The following is a 15,353-nucleotide window of genomic DNA, read 5'->3' on the forward strand; positions in this document are numbered from 1 at the left end:
GGAGAGTTCTTTTGAAAGAAGAGTACGATCCTGTCTGTCACTGAACTGCATTCTTCAGTTGTTATTAATACAGTAGGCAGTTCAGTTGTGTGGGAAAATACAATTTAAGTTTTTGTGCGAGAAAGTGCCGAATTACCATTGTTTTTTTTATCATTGTGACTGGTTCTTCAATAATTTNCTTAATAAGTTGGAACAAAGACAGAGATAGCATGGTGACCATAAAGGAATAAAATCACAGTCTGACTGTCAGGACAAAACAAGATGGAAACTAATAAGTGCAGAGACAACTGCATATACTCGTATTTTCTCATATATAAGGTGCTATTGGAACGTTCCTGGACTAGGTCAGAAGAGGAATGCTCAATTTACTCAATTTTGGCTGCCAACTCCTTTAAAACACTCTCTTTGGGGACGTATACAGCGATTCCATCATTTTACCCATGCTTCTAAAGCAACATGGAAGTCATTTTCCCTAATGCTGCAGAGTACCACTCATGATTCACTTTGGATGCCAGACACTTTCAAAACGTCATCCTTTCAGTTTCATTTTCAATTGGAGAAATAAAGCAAAATCAGAGGGGGCTAAGTCTGGCAAGTATCGGGGATGTGAAACGATAACCCTGTTATTGTTAGTCACAAACTCTGTGGTTTTCAGGTACATGTGGGCGGGTGTGTTGTGATGAAGGAGCAATTCTGTGCATGATCAAATTTTCTATTACAATCTCCTGACAGAACCTGTAACTGATCCCAACAGTGTCTGCAAGCTCGTGGATTGTTCGGTGATGGTCTTTGTGGAGGAATTCTCGATTTTTTCAACATTGTCTGTTGTTTTGCTGGTGCTTGGTCGCCCTGAACATTCGTCATCTTCAACTGACACTAAACTGGCCTTGAAACGTGAATGCAATTAGAAACCAGTCTGGCTTAAGGAATGTTCTCTAGAAGCCTTACAAAGCATTTCAAGGGTTTCAGTAGTGGATTTACAAGCTTCATGCAAAACTTGATGCAGACACATTGCTTGATTTTGCCATCCATCGCAGACAAAATGAAATATGAAGTCAAAAAATCACTCATGTAAAAGCAATGCATGTTCACAGAGTGGTGTCATGTGGCAGACCAATGCAATAGGCTTTCCTCTCATCTACTTTCACCAAAGCAGTTACAGCAATAACTTTCCAATACCACCTCGTATGCTTCACAGATCACAGTTGATGGACAGCATGCTCATTACTGTCCTGGATACTACCTGCGCTTAGGGAGATGATCACCATAAATTAATGAAATGTAATTACAATTGCTACAGCCACTTTGTTTTGGGTTCTTGTGAAGGGTCCCTGTATTTGGAGCCAGAATATTCATATTCTCCCAGCACTGACCTATGATCCAGTTTAGAAAACTGAGATTAACGGCCATGGGAATCTGTTGCAGTGACCACACAACACCCTTAATCTGCAAAAGTTGCCACTAACTTCACCGACAAGTGGCGGTTGCTTGGTATAGTTCACTTGTGGACTAAATGCCACGAAGGACTGACCTACAATAAATAAATTCTTCAATACCAAATATGAATAAAATCCATCCAACCAATGAGGTGGGTTGCAAATATAAAAATCTGTCAAAATTTGAAGCTTGCATTTTCAATGATCACAAAAGGTTCTAACATTATAATATGGTAAAAACAAGGTAAAGTTGTCCCTGTGCCTATTTATTTAAGCGCTATGTCATGAAGACATATGACGGAGTGGGAGCATAGCTCCACCATTCTTGACCTCGCATTAGATGGACGTGAGTGGTCAGCTTTATGACCAGGCCACTCTACCCCAGGGGAAACTGCCCTAGCGCCCACTGAATAGGAGGCTGGGTGGACTCCAAGCCAGTCTGGATGGAGAGAAATATCTTTCCTCTGCAGAGAATCAAACCCCAGAAATCCAGCCTGGAGCCCACTGCTATACTACTCCTGATACAAGAAAGTAAAAATATGAGGGCACTGCCTTCACAAAACATGATTCTGTAATGGTACAAGGGTGGCAAAGAAAAGGGCTGTGTTCTGATGCCAGGAGCAGAAGTGTTCAGCAGGTAGACAAGAAATGAAATGCATGGACCTGAAGTTATAGCTGAATATACAAGCAGAATTGGCACCATGGACTTTCAAGGGGTAACCGCAACTGAAAATCATCAAAGCAGCAGAGAAACGTTTTTTTTTGGCTCTTAAATGTGTCAGTTGTGAACAGTTTCACAGAGTTCTATGCTGTGCAAAAGTAAAATCAACAAACAAAATTAAATCACTTGATGTTTAGAGTGAGAGTGATTTGACAACTGGCAGTTTGCCACCGATTAGTTCAGCTTGGCACCAAGCTCCTTGAAACTCACAACCAGCATTTTTTTTTTGGGACAATTGCTGCTGGCCATCACAAGCACAGTCGTTCTCGGTTCCAAGTCCTGTGGGACTTATGACCATTGATGTTTAGAAAATATTTCAGTTGTTTGAAGAGCTGCTGGGAATGACAAAAACAAAACGAGAACGGGAAGGTCATCTGGACAGAGAAGAGCTTAATAAGAGTGCTCATTTTTGGGGGCAATCATGAAATTGAAACAAGGACTGTGGTGTTTGCAATGAGCAAGAGAAGCATGGAGGATGGAAAACAGCAGTTCTTTCTGCAAGATGTGCACAAAGAAACCAGGACTCCACCCCCTCATATGATCAAGAGGTACCACACTCTCCAAGAACATAATTTGGCATACAGTTATTAATGATAAACGGCAAGTATTCATAACAGCACCTACAAGATGAATAACCAGAAGACCAGAAGTGTGTCGCATTGCATAGGTTTAAATAACACTAACATGGTGAATGTTGAAATATCTGAAGTTATGGGGGGAGCCAACAACATTCGATACAAGATCCTGAAACCTTATAAAAATATATGTAACTTTATCTGAGATCTGAGGTTTTATCATGGTGTTGAGTATCAACATTGCAGCCTTCCAGGATGTGACAAACAATGGTAGGTAGGTGGGTACTGACTGCTACCTCCATCTTCACAATGTCATCCTGAGGATAAAGGCAGTATGTTCCTCCAAAATGTTAGTATCTATCATACCAAAGTAAACAAAGTCATAACCCAGAAGACTGTAATCTTAATATGAAATATTAATTTCAATTGCAAATGGGCCATAATGCTGTGTAACCACGTGGAACACAGTTCAGTTTTGAATTTGTGAGAACTTAAGAATGGCTGCATACAAACTTTACAAACTGAAAGATTATGAAATTTCTACAAGTTTTGGATTAATTAATTCATAGCTTATAAAGAAGATAAGCCTGAAGATCATGTGACTCCAGACTTTATTCTTATGTACACTGGAACTCAGGAAAGACTTTTCAACCTAGCTCTTACCTTAATAAACATTTCTAATATCATGTGTTGTAGAGACGCAATGAAACTCATAATTAACAAATGACTGTTATCTCACTCCAAGTTTGACATCCTCGACGTGGTACTTTTTTTTATAGAAAATGGACATAAAGTTAAATTTTGCCTGACATGTTACTCACTGTAACAAAATGCATAAAACCTGTCTGTAGTATTACAGAGCCATGATCATTATCTGTCCTTAAACCGAAGAAAAATGAAGAGAGAGCACACAGGCAAGACAGACACAAGACTTGCTTGAGTATATTTATGATATTATATGATATCATGTACTAATCCATCTGCAGCAAAAGATATTTAGACAATCTGCGTTGGTGTGGAATGAGCATTACTTTATTCCTGATAAACTGAAACCGTGCCATGCATAATGTAGCACACATATATGACTTATTTATTTTATTTAGATATTCTTTCATACTAAGTAAATTTAAGATGAATCTATTTTGGTACGTTAAACATATGTTCACATAGTCTTGCTAGCTATCTGTTGTGTTAGATGATGCTAATGATCCAGTTGCACTGCTCAGTTTATTCGCAGCTTTCTGCAAGACAGGAGCACCTGACACAGTGGACAGCAGTGGCGGTTTAGTGGCCGCACTGTATATGGGCTGCTGAACCATCACATTGGACATTGCTGAACATGGCACAGCCATTTTTCTCTGACGTTCCAGGCTTCCTAGTGATGGAGTTTCCTGTGGCACCGGCTTCACATCTCGCTCGGTTTCCACTACGTCACTTTGAACAGTTCGAACAGGCATGCCTGTGCAGATATATGTGTTCACATCTGGGTAACGGATTCGAATCGAGTCAATTACATCCAGCAAGTTTTTGGCATCCATTGCCAAAATATGTGCAGCCGATAACATACCCCTGGAACAAAAACAGGTTTAATGATAGAGATGTACTGGCAACACGCATGCAGTGCTGTATGTTATCAGATTCTGCAGACAAGTGGTCCCATTCACAGTAAAATGGCAAGAAAGTGTTACCCTTATACATATAATACCAACTACAACATGCTGTGTCATCTGTTATCAGACTCTGCACTATGAGCTGATGAAACCCATTATGTGGTGTCTCCATCAGTGCTCCTGCAGAAGAGTTGCTACTAATGGGGAAAAGTCATTACATTCCTTTTTTGTGTTTACACATACATACACAGATTTATATTTATGTTTTCACAAAGCGGCCTCCGTAGTCTAGAGGTAACGTTCCCACCTCATGACTCGTAGTACGCGGGTTCAAACCCAGTGGAGGTCATGGAATTTTTAAGGGCGGAAAAATTCAGGGAACAAGTCCTCTGGGAGGGACTTTAAGCTGAGGGTCGCGTGTCGTAGCTTTACGGCACGTAAAAGAACCTCATATCTCCTAAGGAGGTCACTGAGCCAAATTCAAGGACATTTCCCGCCCAACAGTAGTCTCTAACACCTCTGACAGATGGGGGAAGCATTATAGATACCGCCAAGCCAGTAGAGGCCGAACTTGCTGGCTTGGTCGGGACTGATGGTAAGCACCAGTATCGGTAGGGTATAGAGACTGGTAGAATATCATAGAGGGAAGCACAATAGATCAAACTGGTCGCGGTGCATGGGGAAACCCACCCTCTCTAAATAACTAACTAACTAAGTTTTCACAACATGAGCAACATGTTCCAGGACATATCTGCCACCTTCAGGCACACAATTTTCTGAACACATAAGTAAGCCTTACATTAAGAGATATGTACATCTGGTATCTATATAATTTATCCCAATGGACATACTGGCATGCCAACTGCATATTGCATATACATCTGTTAATGTAAAGTTTATGCATGTGTTCAGATAGTTGAGGGCTTCAGGATGGCAAATATCGGCCTAAATACATCACTCACTTTGTAAATATTAAGAATATACAGTGTGAAAGAAACATTTACATCCTTAGAACTGTTACAAATAATTTGGGCGATAAAAAAATTAGTGTCTTTTTGAAACAATTATAGATACAACCACAAAACAACTTGAAAACAACAAGGAAACTCATCAAGTTTTTGTTGGCAACACTGATTGTAACATATCAACCATGAGTGGTGCTCCAACCACTATCAAAGAGAAATAGCATCTCAAGTGCAAAAGGCACAATGCTGCTTGTGGTTTCACAAGATCAGATTGGTGAAAAGAGTTCAGTGACACTTCAGAATGACATACGGTAACAACCCCCTGAAGCTGACTCAATCTGAGGCTTGCAAATGAAGGGTGTATCTGTAAAGGCACTGCGCAGCCGCATGTCAGCATGGAAACTGTTGATTGCATTCATGAAGCTTTTGTGAGAAATCTACAGAAATCAACTGTGTGATCCCACAACCCACAGCATGGAAAGTGTTGTGGAAGAGACCTCAATTTAGACCGTGTTGCCTCCAACTTGTACAAGAGCTGTCTGATAATGACAAGATAAAATGAAAAAGCATTCTGTGAAGATATGAACAAACAATCTCAAATTGACGGAACAATTTAGTCATTATCTCGTTTCAATAATGAAGCTACCGTTCACCTTTATGGAAAAGTGAAGAAGAAGAAGAAGGTTTACATCCAAGGAACTGAGCAGTTTCACATCACAATGCAAGCTACCCATGATTCACTGAAAGTCAATGTGTTTTGCCAAAGACAAAGATGCATGGCACCTTCCACTTTGCGGAAGCCCCTGTCACTGGTCTGACATACCTGGACATGCTAGAAGGATGGCTGTTATCCCAGTTGAAGCAAGATTTTCCAGAGCAACTCAGATTCCAACAGGGTGCAGCTGAACCTCATTTTCATATTTCTATGAGAGATTTCTTGGATGAAAACAAGATGAAGGCTTAGAAAGGAAAAGCAGAACCAATTCCTCGTCCTCTAGATCCCTGGACCTTACTGCACAGAACTTCTACATATGGGGTACATGAAAGACCAGGTATACAAATTCCTGATATTAAGGTCCATTTGAGAGCAAATTTTACAGGCCACGGCCAATGTCAGGGAGTCACAGCTGTAGTATACATGGGAAAAATTCGATTATCGCATTGACATTTGCAAAGTAACTAATGGAGCATATACAAAACATCTCCAGATATACATTTTGATTTTCGATGACGTTTGCAAGTTGTTCCATGTTTTTAGCTGTAACATTTCACCCAAAATCATTTGTAATAGCCCTGTATACTGAACCACACAATATAATGCAACACTGTGCCACCTGGCTCTGTTTCCTCATTCCTAACACTTCCAGTTTCGTGACTAGAGCACTTCCTGCCCAGGTTTTCTAGAAATTATGTCACCAAGTTTCGCAGAAGTTAATACGCTTGGCATGAGTAAAGGATAAAAGCATTTCACATTAAATGATACGGAGAAACCATAACTAACCAACTAACTAACTAAAATAACTTCATGGAGCTGACCCCTTCTTGAGAAGCCACCAATCGTGCAGATGTCCAAGAACTTCCCAGCATTTTATGAAACCCAAAAGTTCATTACAGTGTTCACAAGAGCCTTACACTGGTCCCTATCCTGACCTAGATTTTTACAGTCCATACCACCCTATCCTATCTAAGATACATTTAATATTGCCCATCCACCTACGTCTTGGTCTTCCTAGTGGTCTCTTTCCTTTAGCTTTCCCACCAGTATCCAATATGGATTCCCCTTCTCCCCACTTGTGCTACATGCCCTGTCCATCTCATCCTCCTTGACTTGGCCATTCTAATTAAATTTGGAGAAGAGTACAAATTATGAAGCTCCTTATTGTGCAGCTTTCTCCAAACTCCTGTCACTTCATCTCTCTTCGGTTCAAATATTCTCCTCAACACCCTGTTCTCAAACACCCTCAGTCTATGTTCCTCTCTTAATGTCAGAGACCAACTTTCACACCCATAAAAACACAGTCAAAATTGTTGCTCCATGTCCACAAGAATGATGATCCTGTGACTGAGATTAGTTCTTTCAATGGGACCCAACAGAGTAGGTGTCTCCCCCCTTACTTGAGGAGAAAAACAGATCCAGTTTTGGAAACGCTGTTCTCTAGTTTTCTTTTTTATGAATACCAGATAAAGAAGTTGAAAAACCGATTAATTCCAAGTGTTACGGAATATAAATTCATAAATTACAGTTTGTGACCCTTCTTTCCTGCATTGAGTTCTTTGCAAAGGGCATGAGATGACGAGGACTGGAGTTAGGTTGCAGGGTTCACTGTACAAGTCCCCAGCACATAAGAACAGGACCAGAGAGTAGCATGGAGGATGGAGTAGAAGTGGGAAGGTGAAGGTTAGTGTTAGCCAGACTCTGATGATACCACAGGTCATTACTGAAATATATTTGTTCAGGCGCTAGAAGAGCATCGGGAGCCATGAGAGCACAGTCGGTATAACAACTGGCTACACAGGCTGGACAGGCAAGGGGTCGGAGTTCAAGTCCCAGTGAGGGCAAGAATTTTCACTTCTCCATGTTGTCCAGGCCAGTTCTGGGGCCCGCCCAGCTTCCTATCAAATGGGTACTGGGGACTCTTTTCCCAGGGGTAAAGTGGACAGGGCATGAAGCTGACCACTCACCTCCAGCTAGTGCCAAGGTCAAGAATATGTGGGGAACCATACATCCACTCCCCCATATGTCTTAATTAGTTAAGCATAGGGACAAATTTACCTTTTTATTAGAGTAGCTTTTGACTATACTAATTATCTGACACTCGTAACAGGTGCAGTTATTGCAGAACATCATATCAATTTTAATTCAAACTGTACACATACACAGAGAGTAGAAGCTAATGAATTTGGAAGAGATTCAATTTGCCATGGCTGACAAAATCTCAAACATAGATACTCCTTTGAAAAGTTTGTTAGCTGCGTGCTACATAAGAATCAGCAGCAATGCTATGCTTCAAACACAAATCACCTTCTTAGTTTGAGAATTTCATAAGGTAGAAGCTTGATTCTTTTGGATTCATATCAAATGTCAAAAGCGACCTGGTACAATTTATCCTAAGACTTATAGCAACACATTGCATCTGAAAGGACACTGGATGCCAAGAAGCAAGGGGGTCTGTTATTCAAGTTTTGATATTGCACCTTTCCCTGTGTTTGTATGGTCTCCTCCTATGTAACAATTTATTTGGAAAAGAAAACATGTTATAAATCCAAAGTGAGGAAAAGAAAACTTTAATTCCAAACTAGAGCAGTTTATGGCCTACTTCCTGCTTCTAATAAATAGAAACAACACTGCCCAATTTGATTCACTTCTAATTTCTCAAATTTCTTTCAAAACAAATATAGGATAACTATTCTAAAAGAGTTTGACTTACCTTGAATCTGAACCAAGAAAAAGGCCCCTTGAAAGGACAGTTACAAGATACAGGTTGAACACACACAGTAAGCTTTTCAGACAAAGGTTAAGATTCCATAACACCAGCATTATCTTAACATGATGCATGAAAGCCAGAATAGCAAAGTCAGAATAGACATTCATTGCTAGGCAACAACTTGGTAAACACATTCTCACAATATCAAATATGTAAGCAACAATCAAATAACTACCATTGCTATGCAATGGTGCTGTAAACATGCCTTCCCAATAATGGAGAGGCTGTGTTTTACGTGTGATCTGTGCAAAGTGGTTATAAGGAAGAGTTCTCAAGCTGGCAGTAATCGAGTCAGGTCAAGTTTTGAGACACCAAAATGCCAGGATATGAGCTAGAAAGCAGAGGCACGGAATTGAGTAGAGTCTTTGGAATTGGCAGTTGCAGAATAATGGCAAGTAGGAATTAGGCTGTGAAAGACTTCATGTGTGATTTGAAGTGACAGTGAGACTGTTATAAATCCGTTGCCAGGATAGGACTAGTGAAGTCTGAGATACCCAGTGTGTGCGCAAGAGTGAACTGTAAAGTGTAGAATAGAGATAGTGCTGTAATTGCATGTAGTCCTAAGTTGTGTGAATAAGGTATCAATAAATCCAGTCATACAATCCAGAACCCATCCTATATGTCACACACACACACAACCCCTACATGTGACAATATTAATGGTTATTANCGTCACACACTCACACACACACACACACACACACACAACCCCTACATGTGACAATATTAATGGTTATTATCTGGTCAATAAAATACCGTTGGATCTGTTATAATTTATGTTTTATATCAACACTTCTTGATGACTAAAATGTCTCCAGAGCTATGTCTTCCACATTAAGATTCTCTCTGTTGCAATTTTCAATTTATACACAGTTAATGTTTAAATAAACGCATACCAAATTCAGTCAGATTAGCAAACAGACTGAACTAAATATTGTGACATGTTTGCGCTATGCAGGACACCCCCCTTCCAGCGGTAACATAACAGCATCGGAGCAACTGCCACTGCTATGGTAACAGGCCAGTAAACACTCCGTCACCTCCTGCAGTGACGTAACAGCACTTCCCATTGTGACATAACAGGGGACACCACGGTTACTATGCAGCAATAAACAACTCTCGGCAGCATTCACCAGCAACGCTGGTAAACATGACATCACACAACAGTGAAAGATATCACGTAACTGTTTTCTGTGTTGTCAGTGTGGAAGCTACATAACAGGGAGCAACCAGAGTAACCAGTCAGTCACAGTCTAGCATTCGCCGGAGTGAGTTGAAATCCACTGTTATTGAGTTGTATCAAGTGAATGGCAGTGACTCCAACAGGAGAAGTAATTGTGATACTGCAGATGGCAGTAGTGGTATAACTGTGAGAATGAGTGTTCAATAAATTCGCTATATTCAATACAGTGTGAAGTTATTTGTCACATGACATATACCCAACACATGACAATATGTCTGGACTCAAGTGACATAGATATGGCTTGATGGTGGACTTCTATCGTCATTGCAATGAGTCTTGTAGCCCCATGGAAAGAAGAAAGGTCTTCTTTAGCTGAATGGCTATTCACTACAATAGTTTCATTAGTTACTTACCTACGTAAAATGTGAAGCTTTTAAGATAAATGAACATGTTGAAGTCTTGTCAGACAATCAGCCACACAAAACTTGAGAACAAAGCTAATGTTTTGGAGATCTGCTCTGACTCCAATATCAGGCCATCTTGTATCTCAACTGTCATATAAAAGTATCTGCAGAAATGGATACTTACTTTCTGTACTCAGCATCCAGTGTGGTAGTGCTATAGTTCTGTGCTAACTTCATGGCACTGACAAGTTCTCCCATGTCCTTACTCAGGACTTTGTGTGCCATCTCCACCTGAAATACATTTCATCAAGTGCTATTTATTATGATATGGTTTATTTAATGATCCTATCAATAGCTCAGATTATATAGCACCAAATGGTATGATGGTTAATAAAAACTGAACTGGAAAGGATGTGGAAGGAAGTGGTCATGGCCTAATTTCAGGTACTATGTTGACAATTACTTGGAGGGACTGAGGAAAATGAGGAAAACCTCAATCAGAAAAATCAGTGCCCCAACCAAGAACTGGAATGAGTACCTCCCAAGCAAGAGCCATATTTTTACTACCTGCTTATACAAATAGCAGGGACTGTTGATCTGATGCCAGTAATCTCATGGCCTCTGAAGTCTTATTCTTATCAACACCGAGGAGCATCAACAGGTGCTAAAACATCATATATTAATCTGTCAACTTCTGAATCTACTGGTTCTAAAAGTTTGTGATGATGGTCAACTGTTGGCACGGGAATATTTTCTTTGGGTTGACTGTATTTACTATTAACTACCTCCATGGAGCTGAACCCATCTTGAGAAGCCAGCAGTTGTGCAATTACTGAAGAATTTCCCAACATCTTATAGAACCTGAAGGATCATTACCATGTTCACAAGAGCCCTCCACTGGTCCCTGTCCTAAACCAGATCAACCCAGTCCATACCACCCCATCCTATCTCCCTAAGATCCATTTTAACATTATCCATCCATCTACATCTTCGCCTTCCTAGTGGTCCCTTTCCTTCTGGCTTTCTCACCAATATCCTGTATGCAGTTCTCTTCAGTATCTGTTAATATGGATCAAAACAAAATTCACTGGCAATTTTCAGTGCAGACCACAGAACCAAACATAATCACACTCCACTAAGTACTTCCACAGACAAAACACAGCAGCCAAGTAGCTTTGTTGGTATAATGGCTGGCTACAGGTGTGATAGCCAAGGAGCCTGGGTTTGAATCCTAGGCAAGAGCAAGATATTGTTTTGTTTTTCCACTGCATCCACACCAGCACTGGGGCCTACCCAGTTTAGTCTCTACTGGACATCAGAAGCTCTTTCTATGGGTGTAAAGTGGCCAGGACATGAAATTAGCCACTCACATCCAATGATAAGGTTAAGAATGCATGGAGTTATGTCTCCACTATCCCATATGCCTTCATGGTATATGGTGTAATTATGGACAGCAAATTTACCTTAAAACATACAAAACAACAAAAAATAAAGTCAGCCATAAGCCTTCTCTCATAAGTTTATCTGATATACTGTAGCGTGCAGACCTGTTGCTATGCAATGACCATGAGATGGGCCAATATACTAGGGTCATTTCTGGGCAACAGCTAAGTAAACATGCTTCTGTTGCTAGGCAGCAGATTCTTAATAATGCAACAGTTGGAATGGATAAGCTGCGTTTCTGTGTGGTCCACGTCAAGATACTGTAAGTAAGGGATAATTTTAGACCCAGTTCAGCTGTGTACAGGAATCTGTGAAGAGGGGACTTGAACCCAGAGGCAGAAGAATAGCCATTGTTTAAGCCATTACCACAAAACATCTATTAACAGACTGAGAACACTAGACTGTGCGCTCTCATGAACTGTAGTGTGTGAAAGTAGTGATAGTGTTATAGTTATTTGTAGTTACGACCTGTAAGTTGTCAATAAATCTATTCACCAATCCAAACCCTGTCTACAGTTGCACATACTATATGTGACAATATCAAGAGAAGAGTCTGAAACAGGTACATACCTCTCTATGGGCCAGGGCTGGAAACACAGGAACAAGAGCATCAACACTAGACAGCAGTGCCCTCAGTTCCATGCCCACACGTCGCACCAGTTCCAAGTACTGATCCGCCTGACTCTGTTGCACACCTGATAACAAAAAACTTTCCCATTTCACCACAAAATCCTATGAGAGTTAAATGTGTAATCAGTGTACATGTGCAAATTGTGGGCAGTCTTGTAGGAGGACACAGGTCTGAGTGATCACCACCATCCCTACAACCTGTCTGTATAAACAAACCAATTCCTCCCCATACACACTTCAACCCTCAAGATGTAGGCAGCATGTCCCTCTGAAACACTGTCATCCACATACAAGACTACACTGTGTCACAAACCACATGGTCCATAATCTGAACAATCACCACCATGTTGGTATTCTGGGATGCAACATCATGTAGTCTGTTAAAGATACTCCAACATTTCAGAACAATCTGCTATCTCCATCTTCAGGGCAGAATATGTGAAATCATTTCAGGGGAGAAAAGGATATGTAATGCAACATGGATGGTCAGAGCGTTGCTAGGTAATGGACCACTGAACACCCCGCGACTGAATGCATGCAAGGCAACAATGGAAAATGTGTCTTATGGTGGAAAGCTATTTCGCATTGCTAGGCAACAGCACACAGCTAGGAATCATGTGACTTGTTTTCTGTGTGGTCTTCCTTATGCAACAATAGAACTGGGTCTTTTGTGCATGGTCTGCGCCAAGCCTATATAAGAAGCAGTGAAGACTGTTAGACAGGATCTGTCAGGAAGATGTCATAAAGGCAGTTCACTAGTTGATGTCTTAACCTTGAGAGTGTTATAATTGTTTATGTCATAGACACAGCAATCTTGAAAGTGTAATAATGAATTGTAGTTATAACATGTGAAATTATCCAATAAATTGCGTTATCAAATCCGGAACCCATTATTTACCGTTGCGTTATCAGGATACACGTGACGGTAACATAGGGGAGGGTTCAGACCCAGGGCTATGAGTGAACAGATGGCCCTAGAAAGAATTTATCTTTCCTGAGCCTCCTTTTCACTTTTCCTTCCTTACATTTCCCTCTTCTGCCTTCCTTCCTCTTTTCCCCACTTCCTTTGCCTTTCTTTTCCCCTTAAATAATTTTCAGTCTCATTTCATCTCCCTCCTTCCTGCCATGAGTTTTCTTTTTATATGACCACAGCCTTAATATACAAAATTGTTAAAACCTCAAATCATGCAATGAGTATATGAGGCTCTTCCCATTTTGGGGAGGGGAGATATTGTTGGAGAGTGAGACTGACCACATCCATACCTCCTGTGAAATCCTAATTTTGTGTGCCCACATTTAATTAAAACCTGGATCTAGTGAACAACCTTTCTGGCACCAGCCAAAGCATAACAGAATGTACTATTTTATCATATTTAGTAAGGCCATGCCAAAGCTGAAGCGGTTAGTCACTGGCTTCACACCGCAGCAGTCCAGGTTCGATCCAGGGTCTGGTCAAGTTGGATTTGTGGTGGACAAAGTGGCGCTGGGGCAGGTTTTCTCCGAGTACTTCGGTTTCCCCTGCCAATCTTCATTCCACCAATTGCTCCACAGTCACCCTCACCTATCATCTGGGGCTGGTACAATAGGCCAGAAGTGGCTGCAGTACAAGGGACTTAGTCCCACCCCACTAGCAATAAAGAAATATTTAGTGGATTTCAAGTTTGTAAAAAATAAAAAATCAATAAAAACTGCAGTTAGTGGAAGAAAATGTTGATCTTCCACAGGTCATTTAATATGACTGCAGATTAAATAACAATATTAACTTCCTCTCTTTGCCTGGAACTGTTGCCACACAGCTGCTGTGTTTGCTTCACACACTGTTAACTGTTTAAGAAATTGATTTGATATTCTTGATTATGTAACTAATGTAATTATGAGTAAGCCCAAAGCTTGCTGCCTGCTTCATACTGGTTCCTTGCTTGGCTTGCTCTTTATCCTTGAAAGATGGAAACATCAGTTGACTTTCAAGAGATTGTATGGTGTTATGTCCAAAGACTGAACTTATCAAGCCCCGTTTCATGAAAATCTCAATTTAGAATAAGAGAAGACATTCTCCCAGGGATCCATCAAACAGGATTTTCACTACAGCGTCGTGCTCAGAGATATGAATAATATTAAGCATGTCACTAGATGGTTAACCCTTTCAAGACTGAAGTTCATCTACATGATATTTAAAAACTAAGTTCCCGCTCCACCGGAAACAGTCTCCATTAAAGAGACCAATCGGTTAACGTTGTTAGGGGGAAACAATCACAGTTTATTCTGAGAATTATATAAACCATGTAAATACAATATAAATACACTCTTTCGGCAAAATACATGTTTCTGAATGATAAAGTTGGTGGTACACATAGTAACCGCTATGCATTAAAGGGTTTACAGCTGCAAAGGTGCATGTTAACAGATCTTACCTTGTGACAGTGACATGACAGCCTTAACGACACTCGTTGTGCACTCGTACACTTTGTCATTGGAGCGGTCCAGATCAGCAGTTGGTGTTGGTTCCATCTTCTGTTAAAAAGAAATCATGTGATTATACATCCACCACGTTTAATGGCCAGAACAAATATAGCAATGTGACCATGATATAACTGCTGAAAATTGTGGGACCCTGTGAAACACTTTACACAAAAGAATTGCAAAGAAACACTTAAATGGAATAAAAGTTGCCTCTACTATGTAAGTAGCTCCACAACATAAAACACTTCCCCACTGCAATAAATAATCACTCTGGGCCTTTAACTTTGGATATTAACATTGCTTTTACTTGATACACTTTATAGTTCAATGTTAACTTGAAAATTCTAAGACAGGCTTCTGTTATTAATCTGTGAAAAGCAAAAGCACATTTATTTTAAAACATCCATGACCTGAACATTCATTACTGTGAAAATCTCAAAA

The 15,353-nt window shown here is 40.4% G+C and overlaps 1 protein-coding gene across 8 annotated transcripts in view; it reads right to left on the reverse strand.

Annotated features, from left to right (window-relative positions):
• Positions 1 to 1,068: 1,068 nt before the first annotated feature.
• Positions 1,069 to 15,353, reverse strand: part of LOC111866996 (focal adhesion kinase 1) — a 412,509-nt gene continuing 398,224 nt past the window's right edge. For 6 of the 8 annotated variants that reach the window (XM_033752556.1, XM_023856446.2, XM_023856437.2 and 3 more), the window contains 4 exons: positions 14,864 to 14,963; positions 12,393 to 12,517; positions 10,564 to 10,670; positions 1,069 to 4,301 (listed from right to left, as the gene is read on the reverse strand). In XM_033752556.1, the coding sequence (XP_033608447.1) occupies positions 3,908 to 4,301; positions 10,564 to 10,670; positions 12,393 to 12,517; positions 14,864 to 14,963 (726 nt within the window). In that variant the 3' untranslated portion in view covers positions 1,069 to 3,907. The remainder of the gene's footprint in view (positions 4,302 to 10,563; positions 10,671 to 12,392; positions 12,518 to 14,863; positions 14,964 to 15,353) is intronic. The other 2 variants (XM_023856464.2, XM_023856455.2) reach the window with 1 other exon arrangement.

The sequence above is a fragment of the Cryptotermes secundus genome, unplaced genomic scaffold (assembly GCF_002891405.2).
Source record: "Cryptotermes secundus unplaced genomic scaffold, Csec_1.0 scaffold125, whole genome shotgun sequence".
Classification (NCBI taxonomy): domain Eukaryota; kingdom Metazoa; phylum Arthropoda; class Insecta; order Blattodea; family Kalotermitidae; genus Cryptotermes; species Cryptotermes secundus.